Source organism: Carassius gibelio, chromosome B11 (assembly GCF_023724105.1).
Source record: "Carassius gibelio isolate Cgi1373 ecotype wild population from Czech Republic chromosome B11, carGib1.2-hapl.c, whole genome shotgun sequence".
Taxonomy (NCBI): domain Eukaryota; kingdom Metazoa; phylum Chordata; class Actinopteri; order Cypriniformes; family Cyprinidae; genus Carassius; species Carassius gibelio.
In genome coordinates, this window is record NC_068406.1 from 19,616,690 (window position 1) to 19,635,919 (window position 19,230).

Consider the following 19,230-nt stretch of genomic DNA (forward strand, 5'->3'; position numbering starts at 1 on the left):
AATATGCATTTTAATGGATGACATGAGTGCAATTTAAAATAAAAGGCATTGGGCAGAATGATATAAAATAAATCTATTCAATATAAAAATGCAAAACAAACAAAAATATGTTCTCTTATTTCATTGCCAGAATGGTTTGAATGAGAGTATTCACGAAAATAGTAGTTTGTTAGAGAAATAGACTATGTGCACATTATATGTTTCTGATTCACTAAAAACCATCACGAGTCATTAAAATAATGCAGCGATAATGTAGCCAATATAGAAAACAGCAAATTGTTTATAATTTATGCTTTCTTAAAGGGTTCTGAGAAAACATAGGGCACATTCCTCCTAAACATTGTCTAGAAATGCATACAGACAAGTCTGTAGTACTGTATGACATATAACAAATATGTGGTGTGAAGAAGAAAGAGAATCTATGTGTGCAGAATGTGTATACATCTTTGAAGGGAGGGCTGTGTGTGAATAATGAATAATGGCTGGGTTTGTGCTCACAGCTGAGTGAATTAAACATGAAGCCAGCACTAGAAAACGTACAGGTATGTTCTCTCTCTTCCAGTCTTTATACAGATACATTATATCAGATTTAAACCTTTTTGTCTGTTAAATGCTCTAATGAAATAAAAAGCCCTGAAACACTTTTTAGAAACACAATAATTTCCCCTGAAACATATCTCATTAACCTTCTGCAAGATCTCAAGTGTAGTCAAGAGAGTGAGCTTACGGTTTGACATAGTCTTTTGATAGCTGGCAAGGCTGTCTAAATGAACCGCCTGTCCTGCTGGTTGGGGGTCAGCAGCCGCCTGCATGGTATCTCATGACAGCCCGGTGGAATTTGAGCTCCCACAGGCCACTGCTTCATATGCTCCTATCAGGTCTTCGATGTTTGCGAGTGATAATGTGCTATTTCTTTTCACAAATGGAGCGTGGCATAACTGTTTGTAGAAGACCAGAGATAGACAGATGATGTCCAGACTCTCATTTTCAGTCTGGTACTTCCTTTTATTCTACACTACAGCTTCATCATTCAGCTCATCACAGATATCAGATGTTGTCATCCACTTTATACCCCATAAGTGCCACCGTTGACGGACGAATAATACTTGATAGGGGCTGTGCTGGAACCCATCCCTTGACAGGTGTAATATTAGGCTACACATCTTCCTCAGTTCCGCAGATCAAGTTTCAAACAGGATTCCCCAGGTAAGATGCTTAAGGGGCGTTGATGTCATTGTACGGAAGTGAGTTGGACCACACTTCTGGACACAGATAGCAGTGCCACTGAAGACAAGGAGGACAACTTGGGAGTTTCAACAGGAATTCAGACTGAGCTGGACCATCGAGGTGATTTGGGATGTCGCACCAGACGGGAATTCATGGTAAGTACACTGCAGCCCATATAGATTTATAAAATTTTGAATAAATCACTTTATATTTTATTCTTCATCCTCTCCTTTTAGTGAAAGAAACCATGCATTTTGAATCAGAAGTGTAATGGATACTATGAAGATATGCAAAAAGTAAAAAAAGAGGAACTTTGGAATAAACCTGTAAAATCTCTAGATTAGAGCCTTTCGCATCCAAATCTGGCATTGAACGTTTTCAGAATCGCATGGAGTCTATGTGCAAATGTGTTCGACTACAGGCAAGGGGAACTATCAATTAAAAAAAAGGAATGTTGATAGCTCTGCTTAAATCTGTATTTTAGCAAACACAATTATGGTTCTACAGTATAGTGGTCTATATAGGCTTTAAATAGAGAGATAATATTATGCTGTGTTTTATGTGAATGATGATGAGAGGTAATTTAAGCTTTAGGGGCGGAAGCGCTGTTCCTCATCCATCTCACCTGCACCTACATCATTTATGAGTCCTGATGCCCTGTTACCATGGTGAGGCCAAGAATGAGGCACAGGCCGCAGTGTAAAATTTCCTTTGTTTCAGTCAATTTTCTTGGTCTTGTTAGAATTTATAACATGAAATACCAGGCCTGTGTAATGGGGTCGTCTCTCGTTATTCTTATGATGACTAAAGGTTTGTGGCATAAACTAATTCTTAGGCTCTGTCTCTGTTTTCATATGTTAAATACTTCTCTTCCGAAACCAGCAACTCCCGACTTGAGAGAGTTCCTCGTGAAGGCGAGAAGGGGCACTGTCAGAGTGGTGAAGATTGTTATAAGGAGCGGTGAGTAGAAGCATTTGTTTGTGAGACCATTTGTGTATGTAGTTTAATATTAGTATTTCAATACCCACAGCATAGTACATATTTGATTATGCTTTTGGTTAGTTTACTGCTATTTACGCTTTCCAATTAATAAATCAGGCCTCACATTATTTTGTAATAAAATAATACCTACTGTAGAGTAAACTAAGTTCTAAACTACTATTTAGAAGATCACATATTGGTCAGATCATTTAGAAAAGTCATTCTTAAATATTACATTTGTGAGTCAAAAAAGAGCTGCACTTGATTGTATTAGATGTAAATTTTAGTGTAATTCTAATCTTAAAATGATGTTTTTAAAAATCATAATATTAATTAAATAAATAGCCACTTAAGTGTATTTAAAGTGAGTACACTTTTAATATCATGTTTTGTAATACTCTTAAGTACTCTTTAAAAAAGTGCATGTAATGTCAAATTAAAAGTATCTCTTGAAAGTCTCTTGAAAGTTGTAATGATTTCAGTAAGTACCCTTATTTTGATGTGTTGAGTGTTGACTAACATCATAAAGGACTACTTAATTAAATATGTAAATGTAGTGTGTTGTTTTACATACACTAAATTGTAGTGCAATAAAAGTAGCGGACAATAAAATAAAAATCTAATTTGTGAAATTGCATAAAATTATGTACTTAGTCCTACTCAAAATGCACTCTGAAGTTCAACTAATTGCACGTAATATAAATGTAAATTATAATAAATTTCATTAAGTGTAATTAACATGCAATTAAATGTCCGGAAACGGTACATTCCGTTCACATTAAAGAATGTTATTTTATTTAAGTGTACTTTATCAAAGGGGTACCACTTAGGTTCACATGGTGTTCCTCATTTAGATGTTGTTTTATCATTTAAAACCTAACAAACATATATATGTTTTGTTTAAAGTGTACTTTTGCTATCTTTTAAAATAATTGACACTTGTTTTGATGTTTTGCCATGTAAGGCTACAAATGTTTACCTTAGCAAATATATTTCAGTCACTTGTTGACTCTTAAGAATGTAAAGTAAATGTTGAGATAAATTGGTCTGTGGAATGTTATCCATGCAGTGCTAGTGATGATAACATGGCACTGTGCTGTTTTTGGACCCAGAGTGATAGTCAGTGCATTTATCAGGGACTACTGCAAGTAGTCAGGGTGTGTGTTATGAGGTGTGTATGTGTGTATATGTCTGTGTGTGCTTTAGAACAGCTGGTGTTGGGAGCGTACAGAGAGGTGTGTCAGAGCTGGGATCAGGACTATGACGCATGTGTCCTGCCCATGCTGGACGGTCTGGAACCCTGCTATATCCTTTATCGCCTCGACTCACAGAACCAGCTGGGATATGAGTGGCTGTTTATCTCTTGGTCGCCAGACCAGTCACCAGTAAGTAGGAAACACATGATAAAGTTGAATGTGTATGCTCAATACAAACTCTCACCCTCATACACTATAAATACTGAAATACTGTTCCCTTTAACCCTTTGGCTGAAAGTCATTTACCATGTGACCATGTGACCATACCAATTCATTCCACACTACACAGGTGAGGTTAAAGATGGTGTACGCTGCAACCCGTGCCACACTGAAGAAAGAGTTTGGAGGAAGTCACCTGAAAGATGAACTGTTTGGAACAGTCCAGGTGTGTAGCAGGGGTTTATTTCAACATCAAATACAGAGGAGTTGAAATTATTTTATAACTGTATTATTACAGTATATGCATTTACATTTATGCATAGCAATGTAAAAAAAAAAAAAACATTTGTTTTATTTTATTTTTTAATTATTATTTAAATGACCCTGCTGCATGGGTGTTTTGGGGCAAACTGTTTTCCTTTGTTCTTTTGTTTTGTGAGCAAATAGAAAAATAAAAAGATATACATTTTTGTGAATCAGGTTGCATATATTCTGAGATATTCTAAGCAATCAGAATCAAGTATTCCAGATATGAGCTCATTATTCAACATTATGTGATGCCTGAAATCACAGTCAACCACTCAGAATAGAACAGAATAGAATGTCTTAAAAAGGTTTATTGGCATCCTTTAACATCCATGGAAACTTTCCACTGGACAAAAGGTTCTTCATGGTGGAAAAAGTTATTCATATTAAAGTGTTCTTCACACTAGGATGCACTGTTCTGCTTTACCTTTGCTCAGGTTTCTCTAGGTCACATGTTTAAAGGTGTGATGATTTGTCAACTAAGCAATATTTACTATTCTTATCTGCAGGAAGATGTCTGTTTCCAAGGTTATCTACGACACCTGACCTCGTCTTCCTGTCTGGCTCCTCTCACCACTGCTGAGCAGCAGCTCCATCAGATTAAAATAACAGAGGTGAGGAAGGTCAAAAATCTTCATACAGTATCTCAAACATTATCTGACAGTTTGACTACCTAAATATCTATATAATAATGTATTTCTTAATAACGCACCTGACAGGACAAAGTGGCACAGGTATGTGTACTATGACTGATTTTGTTTTCAAGTGTGTAAGTAAGGGGATTTCCAAAAAACTTTTGTACTTTTATATTCAGGACGAGAGAAGACGAGTTGCCACCATAAGTGGACAAGCAAAGGTAGTCTCAGCTAACTAAATACATGTTAATGTAACAGATTGAAGGTTTATATATATATATATATATATATATATATATATATATAAATTAAATCCTTGTTTTCTGTTATGTGTTTCGGATACAGACAGAAATCAGCGTGGACAGTAAAAATCCGACTTTGCAGGGTTTGGCGTTCCCATTGCAAGAGGAGGCTAAACATGCTTTACAGCAGCTTAAACTCAGACGCATCAATTACATTCAACTAGTAAGTTCCACATACACATATACAAAAAAATGATTTGTTCAGACTGCCACATATTTAACAGAACAGGCTGCACTGAATAAGCACATACAATAACAATTACCTTCTTTAAACATACAAATAAATGCTTTTGATAATACTGTTGTATGGCTTGTTTACTTTGCATGCTTTTTATAACATGATTCTCTACATAATACTACATTTCAGAATAAGCAACAAAACACCCAACTTTAAAATATTAATTATGCAATAACATGCAATATGTTATATAAAAGTTCTAATATTCTCACCATGGCAAAAATACAGTAAAACAGTTATCTTGTCAAATATTATTGCAATTTTAAAAATGTTTCTATTCGAATATATTTTAAAATTTTATTTACTCCTGTAACAACAAAGAATGAATATTAAGCAGCCATTACTCCAGTCTTTAGTGTCACATGATTCTTCAGAAATCATTCTAATATGCTGATTTGCTGCTCACTATTTCTTCTTTTTAGAATTTTGTTTTATTGTTGTGCTGCTTAATTCCTCTGGAAACCATGATATATTGTTTTTAGGAGTATTTGTAAAAAACAAAAGACAAAAAGTAAACAAAAAAGTAAAAAAAAAAAAAAAAACATTTATTTAAACAAAATTGTTGGGTAACATTGTAAAGGCATCCTTGCTGAATAAAAATAGCCTATTAATTTCTTTAAAAAAAAAATCTTATTGACCCTACTGAACATTTTGAATAAGAGTTAAACAATTTGACATGATCACATATTATGCCTGCTGCGCACTCCACATAATCTCCATAACAAAGCATGTTTTACTGTATCATCTTTAAGCGGCTGGACACCAAACGAGAGACAATTGAGCTGGTGCACACTAGTCCTACAGAGACCAAAGATCTGCCGAGCAGAATCCCCACTGATGCCCCACGATACCACTTATTCCTGTACAAACATGCCCATCAAGGACAGGCACTGGAAGCTGTAGGTTAGTGCCAAAATATTACTGTAACTATTCTGCTACTATCACAGAATGAGGAATTTGCTTTTCAGTATTGGTAATAAGATTTGTTCTTCAAAGCTAATATTTGTTATGTTTGTGTTTGAATATGTGGACCAGTTTTCATCTACTCCATGCCTGGGTATAGCTGTAGCATCAAAGAAAGGATGCTGTATTCCAGCTGTAAGAATCGACTTCTGGATGAGGTAGAGAGAGACTATCACATAGAGATCACCAAAAAGGTACAATAACAGCAACAGTTGATCCTGATACTGTACAGTATGTTTTTTTAATAGCTGTGGAACAAGCAAGCTTCGACCTGAGTAGAAGAGAACAAGAATGTCAGATATGCGAATGAAAAAAAAAAAAAAAAATCATATTTTACATCTTACAATTTCATGTAGACATCCAAAATAAAAAGTGCATATTTTGCTGGTAAACACGACATAAAATAAGTGATATATTGAACTAACAAGTAAAATAGTTTTACTAATAGTTTTAACAGTTTTACAAGTAAAATAGTTTTACTTAACACAGTTCCTTGAAGTGAACTAATATACAATATAACATGTTCCTGCATTTATTTGATCAAAAATAAAGTAAAAATATGATTATAATTTCATATAACTTTGTTTCTACTTGTTTCTATATTTTAAAATGTAATTTATTTCTTTGATGGCAAGCTGAATTTTCACATCACATCTTCCTTCAGAAATCATTCTAATATGCTGATTTGGTGCTCAAGAAACATTTCTTATCATTAGGTTATCAGTGTTGAAAACAGAGGTGGCGCTTAATTTGTTTTGTGGAAACTGTGATACGTTTTTTTTTTTTTCAGGATTCTTTGATGAATAGAAAGTTTAAAAAGCAGCATTTATTTGACATGTTATCATTTGTAACATTATTATTAATATGCTTACTGTCACTTTTGATCAATTCAGTCCATCGTTGCCAGGTAAAAGTATCAATACATTTAAAAACAAATCGAAACTTTCGAAACTCAGATCTTTGAATAATAACTTCATGATCCACAACATTTTGACATTCAAATACTCATATTTATTCCCATTTCAGTAAATCTGTTTATGTGTCGTGTGTAGATGGAGATTGATAGTGGAGAGTGCCTGACAGAGGATTTCCTGTATGAAGGGGTTTACCCGAAGCAGCATGCTCTGAAACAAGCCTTCACCAAGCCAAAGGGCCCAACAGGTGAAACGAGGGAACAACCATCTAATCAGAGGAGCGGGAGAGAATGGAGATGAGAGCTAGAATCATACAATCAGAACATGTAAAATGACATCTGATACACTTGTTTAATTTCACTAGCCTATTTCTTGTCTTAGCTATACTTTTTATGGTTATTATTTTTTATGTTAGTTTTTAACTAGTCTTCTTTCACTCTGAAACACATTCTCACATGGTTTTCAAGGCCACATAAATGTGTTGTTAAGATGATGATTTTTATGTTAAAGATAAAATAAAATCCATTAATCTGTCTTGTTAAATCTCCTTTTTTTCTAACCGTGAAGAAACATTATGTTTAGTTAACACTTTAACAAGCCTTTATATACACACACAGTACACACAGTAGAATTTTCACCAAAAAAAAAACAAGAAAAATAACCACTAATGGCCCAAGACTTTTGCACAGTACTGTGTTATAGAGAGCGAGAGAGAGAGAGAGAGAGAGAGAGAGAGAGAGAATTTATTGTTTGATTATTATCCAATAGGATAATAATTTTCTTACTAGTAATGAAGTTATATTTTAATTCATATTAAATGGATACTTGTTAGTTGTTGTTTGGCGATAGGTTTTTAAAAACATAAATGTAAAAAAAAACAATAATATTGCATTTTTATATATATTTTTAGATTTATTATAAACAGTTATTCCATAGTTTTTTTCTGGGGTTTTCTCTTAAAGGGTTAAAGCATGTGCTGATCCAGGGCCAGCTCTATCAGTTACCAGGATGTTGGGATGTAATTAACCATATAACTAACATTCTGGCAATAAACATTTTCTGGAATTAGACTCATCTGAGCAGTACGCTTACCTTGCATTCACCTCCCATCACAGCCCTCGCTTGTCGCCCAGAGATCTCTCAGTTAATGCAGCTGGCGCAGAGGTCAATTTCAGATACTGTTTCAGCATTCCTGGAAAGCTCTTTACTGGGAAAGTCATCCGCCTCTGAAACCGGCACGGGCGCTTCGTCAGCGGCGCACGGCAGCCAATAGAAACGCAGCGACGGTCGAGAGCGCAGTTCTACGAAACGCCAGGCGGACCGATGATGAGGTCGCGGGCGCAAAGATGTATCGCTCTTCTTGGAATTAAATTCCTAGAAAGCGCGTCAACTCATAAAACAACCAAACGTGATGCAAAGGCGTTTCTTACTGCTCTCATTACAGGAAAATAACAATCCACCGAGACAAACGACCTATTACTCTTATTTGAGTATACTACTGAGCTGTTTCTTTGCTGTTTTGCGTCATTTTCGTCCTCATTTCGCTACCTTCGATGTCCTAGAGAGTATTTGACAGAGAAGGCTCGTTCGGTTTAGACAGCATTAGATATTACTGTTGTAAAATGTTTAGTTGTTGACAGATTCGCTCACTTTGTGGACGTTTTGTCGCCATTATAGCACTGCTGGAACAATGTCAGTAGCTTTGGCAATTTGCAGGATTCGCGTAAATTTCAGTCTTTTCAAACTGCTGCCCATTGGTGACGTACAGAAGGTGACGATTTTATTCCCACAAAGGTAAGAAATATAAGTGTTTTATTTCTAAAGTCATTTTAGTTTCATGGGAACTGTGAAGCGGTTTTACCTGTTTGGTGGGTTTGCTCTTGACTCGACTCATTTAGAATGAACTGCAGTGGTTATATCATATAGACTGAGTCGTCCTTTTATGATTGAACGTAATCCACTCCCGATTCCTGTTGCGGATTTTTTTTAAATTGAACATTTTGTTCGCATTTAAGCGATTTTTTATTCTGCATTGTGCAATAGGGAGCGAAACATGCAAATCAAACTTTTGTGACCAACTTACTGTCTGAGCAATCATGAAAAGTTTAATGTGTTGCGATAGTTTTAAAATAATGTAGGCCTAGCTGTTGAGTAAAGGCGTAATTTAATGTATTATTTTGTATACATCTGAGTTTTTTTCAATACTGGAAAATGTCAATTGTAGTTCAGCTCCATTTCAATCTTTTTTATTTTATTTTATAGACTCAAAAACAAGTCTGTCTAAACCATCATGATAATTGATTAATAATGTGAGAAAAAAGATACTGATTTATTGAGGTTGAGACTGAAAAAAAAAAACAGCATTCCAAATAGAATATGGATCTTATTTATTCTGCTTTAGATATGACATATTTGTAACTTGTTGTCTTGTAAAATCTGTTAAACCTGTTGATTTCCAACTGAAATTCTTGCCACATTGTGTAAATACCATGTGAGTGCATTCTCTTGTTCTCGGCAAACTGCTCTTCCTTTGTTTGTTCTTTCTTTGAGTTCAATGAAATTAAAAATGACAAATCAATGATATAGAAAGCACAGCGATTTTCCTTCTCTGCTCAACTCACATACTTTTCTAGATTTAGGAAAAAAAAACAGTAATTATTCTCAATAAATGTGTTTTTTTTCTTTCATAAGAAGGCACTCATGCCAGAGCCACCTTCAGGAATGGTTGCTAGCCATACAAGTGGCCAAAATGAGAGGGATGAATCAGAGGTTCAACAAATTCAGCGATCCCAAGCCGCTCCCTGCTCGTGGGCCCCAGCTGAGGACTTGCGTTTCATCACCACCACCTTTCAGTACCTACATACCTCAGGTGGCCTATATATTATTTAAGTATTTGAGGAACTGATGTGCACTTCTTTCTTATGCTTATGATTGCATCTGTCCAGTGTCAATTTCCCTCCATTATAACTGACCAATAAAAACCTAATCAGATTTGGTACAAACGTGTTTAATTAAAAGCAAAAAGCCAGTGGAAGTCAATGACTCGCTGTCCATCTGAACAATCACTGAAGATTATGTCTAATTCTGGATTCTATAAACAAATAATTCAAAGTCTCAAGTCATATTTTTATATTTAAGTATTTTATGTTTTATGAATAGTAGATGTTGACCAGAGTCCTAAATTGACTACAGCAACAGTTTATTTCTGTGCTGAAAAATGTAATTGTTAATACGTAAGACAAACAATTTAATTATTATTTCATGATTATTAAATAAATTATTAATATTTATAATTTAATTATGTTTGTTTTCTAAATTAACATTTTTATTATCATTATTATTAGTTAGAATAATCATAATTTAAAATACCTTTCAAAAGTTTGTGTTTAGTTAGTTAGTTGTTTTTGAAAGAAGTCTCAACTCACCAATGCTGCACTTATTTACTCAAAATACACTAAAAGCTATTATACTGTGAAATATTTGTTAAATAAAATATTCTGTTTTAAAAAAAACAAAAATCGTTCTGATCTCAGTATGTCATATTAATATAGTTTCTTTATGTTTTAGGATGGTACTGGGGTGGTATGACAGCCAGTGAGGCAAGGGATGCCCTAATTGGAGCTTCAGAAGGGTCTTTCCTTGTCCGTGACAGCAGCCATCCACTCTACCTCTTCACCCTGTCTGTACAGACGTGGAGAGGTCCCACTAATGTCCGCATCGAATACGACAGTGGCCGATTCCGTCTCGATTCCAGTTTTCCAGCCAGATCTAGCCTGTTGTCCTTTTCTACTCTTCCTAGTCTCGTGCAGCACTATATATCCACGAGTCAAGGGGAGGAGAGGATAGCAGAAGAACATCACATGGTGTCAAAGGACAATGGCATCCTGCTGAAGCTCAGGAAGCCCCTGTTCAGGCCTCAGGGCTTTCCAACATTACAACACCTCACACGCCTCACTATAAACAGACATACAGATTGCCATACACAGCTGCCACTGCCACGACCACTGATGCTGTACTTGCAAGAATACCCCTTTCAGGTGTGAGGACATTTGGGGGGATGTTTGTGAATTTCAGGGGGGGTTCGTTTTTTGCAGAGTCAAAAGTGATTTAGCCAAAATGTGCAAATATTGCTCCCTGGCAGAATAATGGGTACTTTTATTCTAGCCATATATGTCTGAGTAGGTGTGCAAATAAGCAAGGACTATTTTGTGTACATTTGTTTTTTTTATATACATCTGTAAATACTTCTCATTTTAGTAAAATAAAATGTTTCTATATCTTTCTGTTCCTCTAAGAATGGAGCTTAAACTCTGCATACATACTACTATGATCAGAAGAAGGAAAAAATTAAATATCAAAAGAAGTACACATAAATAATACTGTATTCTGACTGTAATACTATGTCTCCAAAGGTGTTTTTTTCTCTTCAGAGAGCAATTTATTTAGAAACAAAGTCGGCAATTCTTGCATTTCTTTAAATACTGTTTATAGAGATTATTTTAGAAAGTAGTTAACAATAACATCTTTTTTAATTTTAATTTTTATTATAAAGGAGCTTGATTTCAGTTAGGAATCTGTCAGAAACTGTCATGCCCTGGCAGTTTCCATGAGCTTATCAGACTGTATAAGACATTTTAACAGACAATATCATCATTCTGGGAAAAGTTAAGGGCTTTTTTTCCACACACCAAATGAATAATGAATAAAATTTGAGATGTAACATTACAGCAAAAAACAAAAAACAACAACATGAATGTCTTTGAATGTGTAGATATTACATTTGAAGTAACGTAGGCTAATGTTTTTTTTATATATATATTTAGCATTTTACCTAGTTTACCAAACAATATTTCAGTACACACAGTGACATTCGATAAGCATCTTGTAACGTAATTTTATTATAATCAACTTCAGCAGAGGGACATCTTGCCATTTTATAAACACACAGATTTATTTTTTCTATGTCTATAGCTGTGTATTTTTTATAAGAAAGAAGTGTAGGCTACTTTTTTTTTTTATTCACGAACATTTTGAGAGGCGGTTTTAACATTATGTGAACTGCTGCTGAACATTTTTTTACTCGTTAGTTAAAGTCATATGAAGTGTCACACACTAGTAAATTATATAACACTATAATTATAACACAAATTATAACACTATAATTGCCCCTGTCCCTAGTTTAAATGTTTTAAATAGTTTTTTAAATTAATAAAATAACATTAATTTTAATAAAAAATGAAAATACAACAGTTCACATATCCGACTGAAATACAAGTTCTCTGGGGACGAAAAGATAATGAAACGCAGACATTTGGTATACGGATATCACTAAACTTATTACAGTGCAGTACAGTATCACAGTGCAGTAAGGCAAATGTTGATTTAATTATCACTGCGCTCTGTTGGATTCAGTTAAGTGAATGATTCCTCAGACTGTTTCGTTTCAAACCAGAAAGTCTATTATGAAGAATTCCAGACTATTTTAGGACTTTTATTTTGAAAAGGAAATTGTGCGTCCGGCGGAACGCCTTGTCATAAGGTTGCACATTTCACTTCGGGTGTTTATGACGATATGGCGGAAGGAGAGGAGCCGTAAGTGAAATTTTATACAAAACTGCACATAAATCCCTCGTAACAGTGCTTGTAGTTCAATCAACAGGACGCAAGAACGTTAACTTGCGGGTAGCAGAGCATGAATGAACCTTCTTTTACTCTCTCTTTTTAGGGAGAAGAAAAGAAGGAGAATAGAGGAGCTGAATGAGAAGTTAGTGAAATTAAAGATAACAATTTAGATGTGTCAGCCAGCAGGTTTGCTTTGGGAGGTGTTAATTCTTATAATGAGCTACATCTGTACTGCAGATATTGTTCAGACGTTGTTTTGAACAGCTCTCCGCATATAGGCCCACTGTACGTTACATAAAATACAATGTAATCTATCTGAAAGATAGCGAAACCTCCAAACACTGCTGTTTGCACACATGCCTTAATGTTCTTTCATAACATTTAATATACAACACTTTCATATTCTTATGAATAATTATTACATTTACCTAAATTCAGTACCATTCAAGCCATGCCTTTAGTTATTATTGCACATAAATGAAAATGTTATGTTATATGTGACCCTGAACCACAAAGCCAGTTTTAATCATAAATTAATCGTTAATACTTAATGTGAAAGCTGAATAAATAAGATTTCCATTGGTGTATGGTTTGTTAGGATAGGAAAATATTTTGCAGAGAGACAACTACTTGAAAATCTGGAATCTGATGGTGCAAAAAATAAAAAAATAAATATATAAATATTGAGAAAATTGCTTGTAAAGTTGTCAAAACTAAGTCCATGGCAATGCATATTACTAATAAAAAAAATAAGATTTGCTATATTATGATAGGACATTTACAAAATAACTTATTGGAACATGATTTTTTACTTAATATCCTAATGATTTTTGGCATAAAAGAAAAATCTATAATTTTGGCCCATACAATGTATTTTTGGATGTTTCTACAAATATACTATAGACCAGACTTCTGACTGTTTTTGTGGTCCAGGGTCACATATGTGAATGTGTGTTTTTTAATTACTAAATTAACTGAGTAGTGAGTGTGCTGTATTTGTAAATATCTGTATTTCTCCGCAGTATGGTTGTGGATGGAGGGAGTATGGATCACACAGACTGGCAGGGAAGATGGGACCATCTCAAAAAGTTCTTAGAGAGAGCCGGACCCTTCACTCATCCGGATTTTGAACCCAGCACTGAGGTATGACATAAATCTTAATGCACTCTCTTTTACTAAATATAAAATATAATATAATTCAATTTAATATTCCAGACCCCTTTTAAAAAAGTTTACGCTAATCTGTGGCTACGTTAAGGGAGATCACAAAGTTTGTCATTCACAAAGTTCAGCTTTGGAAACTTTTTATCAGAACAATTCATTTAATTTTTCTCAATTAATTTTTCTTTGCGTAGATTACTTAATGGCTGGTAAAAATAAAGAGACAGGGTAATTTATTTACTGTGCATTTATTGTACTCTGCTTCTTACCAAATTAAATAATTACATAAAAATAAATAAAAGTTTACATCGAGGGCATTTTTCTTATAAATATCCACGCCTCATAGGACAGTGTTCAGACAGTGGTTATCATGGAGTTATTACATTATTGTAATAAATAAAGATTCATGCTGAAAACGATTATGTGCATGAAGCAATTTTTCTTCTGTTTATCTCTTTTTATAAGATGACAAGATAAATGACTAATCCAGCATCAAAATACAACAAAACATATAAACACACACACACACACAGAGATAGATAGAAAGATAGATAGATATTAATCTTGAGAATTAGTTTTCAAACAGCTCATAGAAAAACATCACAATAATCCACCATTGTCATAAAGGACTATAATTTCTGAGTTATTTAAGCTTCGTGAGATCTGTTGAGTTGTTGTAAAACCTGAATGTTTCTCCACTCTCTTCTCTTTTAATAAAATGTGCACATCTTCTTCTAGTCTCTCCAGTTTTTACTGGAAACATGCAGAATTCTTGTTATTGGAGCCGGTGGACTCGGTTGTGAGCTGCTCAAAGATCTGGTACAGTTTTTGTTGTGCTGTATATTTTTTTGTTGTTGACAGATTCTTATTTGTTCGATGTTTAATGACAGCTGCAATACTCTATACCTTGTAATTACAAAGAGGCTAATTGCTGTGTTTTGTCCTATCATGCTCATACATGGTACAATTGTATCAACCAGGCCTTGTCAGGTTTTCGGCACATTCATGTGGTGGACATGGACACCATTGATGTCTCTAACCTCAACAGACAGTTCCTCTTCAGGTTAGTCTTAGTCTTTTTGAGCCTTTTCTTGTTCTTTTTTTATTAATGTAAACTGATCACTGTTGTATCTACAGACCAAAGGATGTGGGCCGACCAAAGGCAGAGGTTGCAGCAGACTTTGTAAATGGCAGGGTCCCAGGCTGCAATGTTGTCCCGTATCCTTCAAAGTGTATTAAATGTAGCCTGAAGCTACATTCCCTCAGGACATTTTCATTTTTGGGCATGTTGAAATGCTGCTGTATGTTTCTATTTGATACAGTAGCGTTCAAAAGTTTGGGGTCAGTAAGATTTCCACAAAACTATTAAGTAGCACAGCAGTTTTCAGCATTTATCATAATAAGAATTCTTGAGCACAGAAATCAGCATATTAGAATGATTTCTTAAGGATCATGTGATACTGAAGTCTTGAGGAATGGCAGCTGAAAACCAGCTCTGCCATCAAAGGAATAAATCACATTTTAATATAGGCAAATGTAAAACGACTTTAATAATATTCCAAAATATTACATTTTTTTTGCTATATTTTGCTAAGAGGAGTGGATGTCAAAATATTTGTATTTACCTTAATAAACAATGCAGACATTTTAAGAAAATCCAGGACTTGGATGAGACATTTTACAGGCGTAAATACCTTATAGATGTTTTTCTTTTGTCTGAAATGTAATGGGTTTCCTTAACCCAATATTATATGTGACAGTTTTGTTCTGTATTGTGAGACTTTTTATATATTATGACACTTTTGCTTGGAAATCTGAGTAATATAACTGTTTTATTATTATTTTTTGTTTAAACTGTCTAGAATTTCACATAGTAGTCTGTGGCCTGGACTCTGTTGTGGCCAGAAGATGGATGAATGGGATGCTGGTATGTGTTTATTGTCCTGAACATCTAACAATCTGTCCGTTTAAATGCATAGACCTAAATTCCTCTCAATGTCATTTAAATAAAGTGTTTTTATTCTGTAAGAAGTGCTTATGTTATAGTTTATGCATTTTGTTTTATATATTCACATAGCTATATATTCTTATAGCTATATATATTCAAATAGCTATAAATATGAGATATTGTGCTTGTAATGGTTACTAATGTACTTATTAAACATTACTATTGTAATATATTACCATTATAAATGATTACCAGATCATTATTTAATGTAAATTGAAATACTTTCAAATGTCATTAAACTTTCAATTCATATGATCATGCACTTCTTGAAACTTTTCTATGTGAATATATATTAACTCACCATTTGTTAAACATTATATAATTTTCCCTAATGATTAAAGTATTACCTTGTTTTGTCTTTTTTTAGTTATCTCTGCTGATTTATGAAGATGGTGTCCTAGATCCCAGTTCCATAATTCCATTAATAGATGGAGGCACAGAGGGCTTCAAGGGCAATGCCCGAGTCATTCTTCCAGGCATGACAGCTTGCATCGATTGCACCCTTGAGCTCTACCCTCCACAGGTGCACAGTGGGATTTTGTGTTAAGTTGAATTCCAAAAGCCTTTTGTCATACTCATTTTTGTCCCCTACGCAGATAAACTTCCCGATGTGCACTATAGCCTCTATGCCAAGGTTACCAGAACATTGTGTTGAATATGTCCGCATACTGCTTTGGCCCAAAGAAAAGCCTTTTGGAGGTACTTGAATTATCAGGATCTGCATAGAGCATTAAACAACCTTTGGATATTTGGTTATGTTGCTGCTAGGTAGTCTGCAATTATTTAATTTGAATGTGTTTTCCTCAGACGGTGTAGCTCTAGATGGAGATGACCCAACGCACATCCAGTGGGTGCACCAAAAATCTCTGGAAAGAGCAGCCGAGTTCAGCATCACTGGGGTGACTTACAGACTCACCCAGGGTGAGTGAGAAGGCCCTGACAATGGGACTTTATTAACCCCTTCTGAAGGATTCTGTGACAATGAAGACTGGAGTGATGGCTGCTGAAAATTCAGCTTTGCCATCATCAGGGGTGTATTACACTTTTAAAAATATATAAAAATAGAAAAAAGTTATTTTAAATTGTAGTAATATGTCACACTATTACAGTTTTTACTTTATTTTGAGCAAATAAATGCAGCCTTGGTGAGACTTTTTTTTCAAGTTTCAATAGGTTCAATGATCCGGAACCCAAACCATATTGAGAGCCCTGAATATTAGAGGAACCTCTAGGTGCTCCATTCCAGGGGTCTTTTGACTCAGGACAGTTAGCATCCACCCACAACAATTTGATTACAACAAAATAAAAACCCTCGGTATGCAACAGCATACTATACCAATGCCCTGGCAACCACCCACAACGCACTAGCATCATGGTGCATACATATGCATATGCAAGCACTATTGTAATTTAATTTAGAAAATGTCAAAATCAAGTTAATTCTTACAAACTGCAATGTGTACGATTATAAGTTATTGTTCAGAAGCTCGTATTGTTGATGTTGTACCTCACCTGTGTTTCAGGGGTCGTGAAGAGAATAATTCCTGCTGTGGCTTCTACAAATGCTGTTATTGCTGGTATGCTGACATTGCAAGTGTTCTCTGATTTAATGACGCTTGATTTTTGCTGTAAATGGAAATAGAGCTTCTTCCTTTCTTTCACATTTCAGCTGCTTGCTCCACCGAGGTTTTTAAAATTGCCACGAGGTAAGTTATAACAAATTATTTTTCCAGGAGAGAGCATTGAATTCATTGTTCATTCACATGTCTGATTTATTCTTTTACTTCTGCTGAACAGCGCCTATGTTCCCTTGAACAACTACCTGGTGTTCAATGATGTGGATGGGCTGTACACGTACACCTTTGAGGCTGAGAGAAAGGTTAATGATTTGAAAGGACATAACTAAAAAAAGACATTAATTAGGGATGCACGATATTGGATTTTGCCGATGTCTGATATGCCAATAATTTTCAACCCATTTTGGCCAATATCCAATATTTACATTTAAATCCATTATCAGATTCCGATATCCGTCCGATTATATCGTGCACCCCTAATGCTAAATGCCTCTGTGTAGGAGAATTGTTCTGCCTGCAGTCAGGTGCCACAGGACCTGCAGTTCCCACCTTCAGCTAAACTACAGGAGATTCTGGACTTCTTGACTGAGAATGCCTCTCTGTGAGTCACAGTGTTCCTTCATGTTCATCTATGGTTATCTTTTATCATATTTGTTTGTTATTTATTTAATTTACCATAAATTTTACTATAACAAAACTCAACAAAAAATATACATAAACAAGATATATACATGCATACCCATACACACATACTGTATAGTCATATACTTCTGTTTGTGAAAACACTGAATCCTTTGTCTACTAGCCAAATGAAGTCTCCTGCCATCACGACAACTTTGGATGGAAAAAACAAAACTCTGTATTTACAGGTTAGAACATTTCCAACATGTTCCAGACATTTCATATTTAGTTTAGGATTTTCTGAACATGCTTTTTATGCTTTAGTTGTTTATTTTTAATACATTTAAAACTTTGGTTTTATTTTCAGACCGTAGCATCTATTGAAGAGAGAACGCGACCAAATCTTAATAAAACACTGAAAGGTGACTGAAAGTCTATTGTGATATCATGCAACTATTTAATAAGTGTATTTCAAAAGTATATTGATGTTGTTTAATGTCTTAAATGCTTGCAGAGCTTGGACTAGTGGATGGACAGGAACTGGCAGTGGCTGATGTCACCACTCCTCAGACTGTGCTCTTTAAACTCAACTTCATCTCCAAGGAAAATGCTTAATTCTTATAGACCGTTTCAAGTGGTTATTGCAGTCATCATAAAAATGAAGCAGCCTTGGAAATGTAGTTTGAAACTCAACATATCAGCAGAGACAACACATGTACATGCTCGGCTGGAATCGCTGCAGTTTGTATTTAGATTTTACGGTCAACTCTGTCCATCAAAGACACTTACAGGAGACTTTTGTTTTCGTTGTCATGCACTGCTATAGTCGTAGGAGTCATTTCGGTGGATTTCTTTTTTTTATGCAAACTGTTTATCTATTTATTTTGTTGTTGTGCATTCACAGTATCTTGTTCAATGTCCCGTAGAAAAAAAGGTTCATGTTTTGAATTAAATTTGGAAACCATATTTTAAACAAGTATTGAAGTCCTAGTTCGGTAATGCTTTCCTATAAATTGACTTTTACTCAATTTGTGAATAAATATATTTGATTAAATATTCAAAGAGACTGAAGGTATTAAAATATTATAAATTCTCTAGAATTAAAATTTACATTATATAGGCAAATAAAGAATTTTGCATTGTTAATGTAATGCTAAGAAGGAGATATAAGGTATACTGTACTGTTTGATTTGTTTTACGTGGCATTGTTATGTAATACATGTTTGTAGAAATACAATGGAGGCACTTATTCCCAGGGTC

General features: G+C 34.7%; 2 protein-coding genes and 1 pseudogene across 4 annotated transcripts; all 3 read left to right on the top strand.

The window, feature by feature from the left end:
• The first annotated feature begins 464 nt into the window (after positions 1-464).
• Positions 465-7,515, top strand: LOC127968139 (twinfilin-2-like; annotated as a pseudogene).
• Positions 7,516-8,405: 890 nt separating this feature from the next.
• On the top strand, positions 8,406-11,262 carry cishb (cytokine inducible SH2-containing protein b). 2 transcript variants are annotated; one of them, XM_052569056.1, is made up of 3 exons: positions 8,406-8,775; positions 9,673-9,850; positions 10,549-11,262. In XM_052569056.1, the coding sequence occupies exons 2-3, from the start codon at positions 9,682-9,684 to the stop codon at positions 11,022-11,024; spliced, it is 645 nt and encodes a 214-aa protein (XP_052425016.1). In that variant the 5' UTR covers positions 8,406-8,775; positions 9,673-9,681; the 3' UTR covers positions 11,025-11,262. The 2 variants fall into 2 exon arrangements, with proteins under 2 accessions (XP_052425016.1, XP_052425017.1); XM_052569057.1 differs by having other exon boundaries at positions 9,676-9,850.
• A 1,228-nt stretch (positions 11,263-12,490) lies between these two features.
• On the top strand, positions 12,491-19,219 carry uba3 (ubiquitin-like modifier activating enzyme 3). Of its 2 annotated transcripts, XM_052569230.1 has the most exons (18): positions 12,491-12,573; positions 12,707-12,745; positions 13,626-13,746; positions 14,503-14,583; positions 14,745-14,827; positions 14,902-14,982; positions 15,407-15,450; positions 15,627-15,691; positions 16,140-16,295; positions 16,369-16,471; positions 16,580-16,693; positions 17,296-17,349; positions 17,442-17,478; positions 17,570-17,651; positions 17,850-17,950; positions 18,155-18,218; positions 18,338-18,392; positions 18,485-19,219. In XM_052569230.1, the coding sequence occupies exons 1-18, from the start codon at positions 12,554-12,556 to the stop codon at positions 18,583-18,585; spliced, it is 1,401 nt and encodes a 466-aa protein (XP_052425190.1). In that variant the 5' UTR covers positions 12,491-12,553; the 3' UTR covers positions 18,586-19,219. The 2 variants fall into 2 exon arrangements, with proteins under 2 accessions (XP_052425190.1, XP_052425191.1); XM_052569231.1 differs by lacking the exon at positions 12,707-12,745 and having other exon boundaries at positions 12,495-12,573.
• The last annotated feature ends 11 nt before the right edge of the window (positions 19,220-19,230 follow it).

Excerpts from the sequence above, each read along its gene's own strand:
- uba3 (XM_052569230.1), top strand. The coding sequence starts at position 12,554 with ATGGCGGAAGGAGAGGAGCC. Across the intron at positions 12,746-13,625 it reads ATAGAGGAGCTGAATGAGAA|TATGGTTGTGGATGGAGGGA; the intron begins GTTAGTGAAATT and ends ATTTCTCCGCAG. Across the intron at positions 13,747-14,502 it reads ATTTTGAACCCAGCACTGAG|TCTCTCCAGTTTTTACTGGA; the intron begins GTATGACATAAA and ends ATCTTCTTCTAG.
- cishb (XM_052569056.1), top strand. The coding sequence starts at position 9,682 with ATGCCAGAGCCACCTTCAGGAATGGTTGCTAGCCATACAAGTGGCCAA. Across the intron at positions 9,851-10,548 it reads TCAGTACCTACATACCTCAG|GATGGTACTGGGGTGGTATG; the intron begins GTGGCCTATATA and ends TTTATGTTTTAG.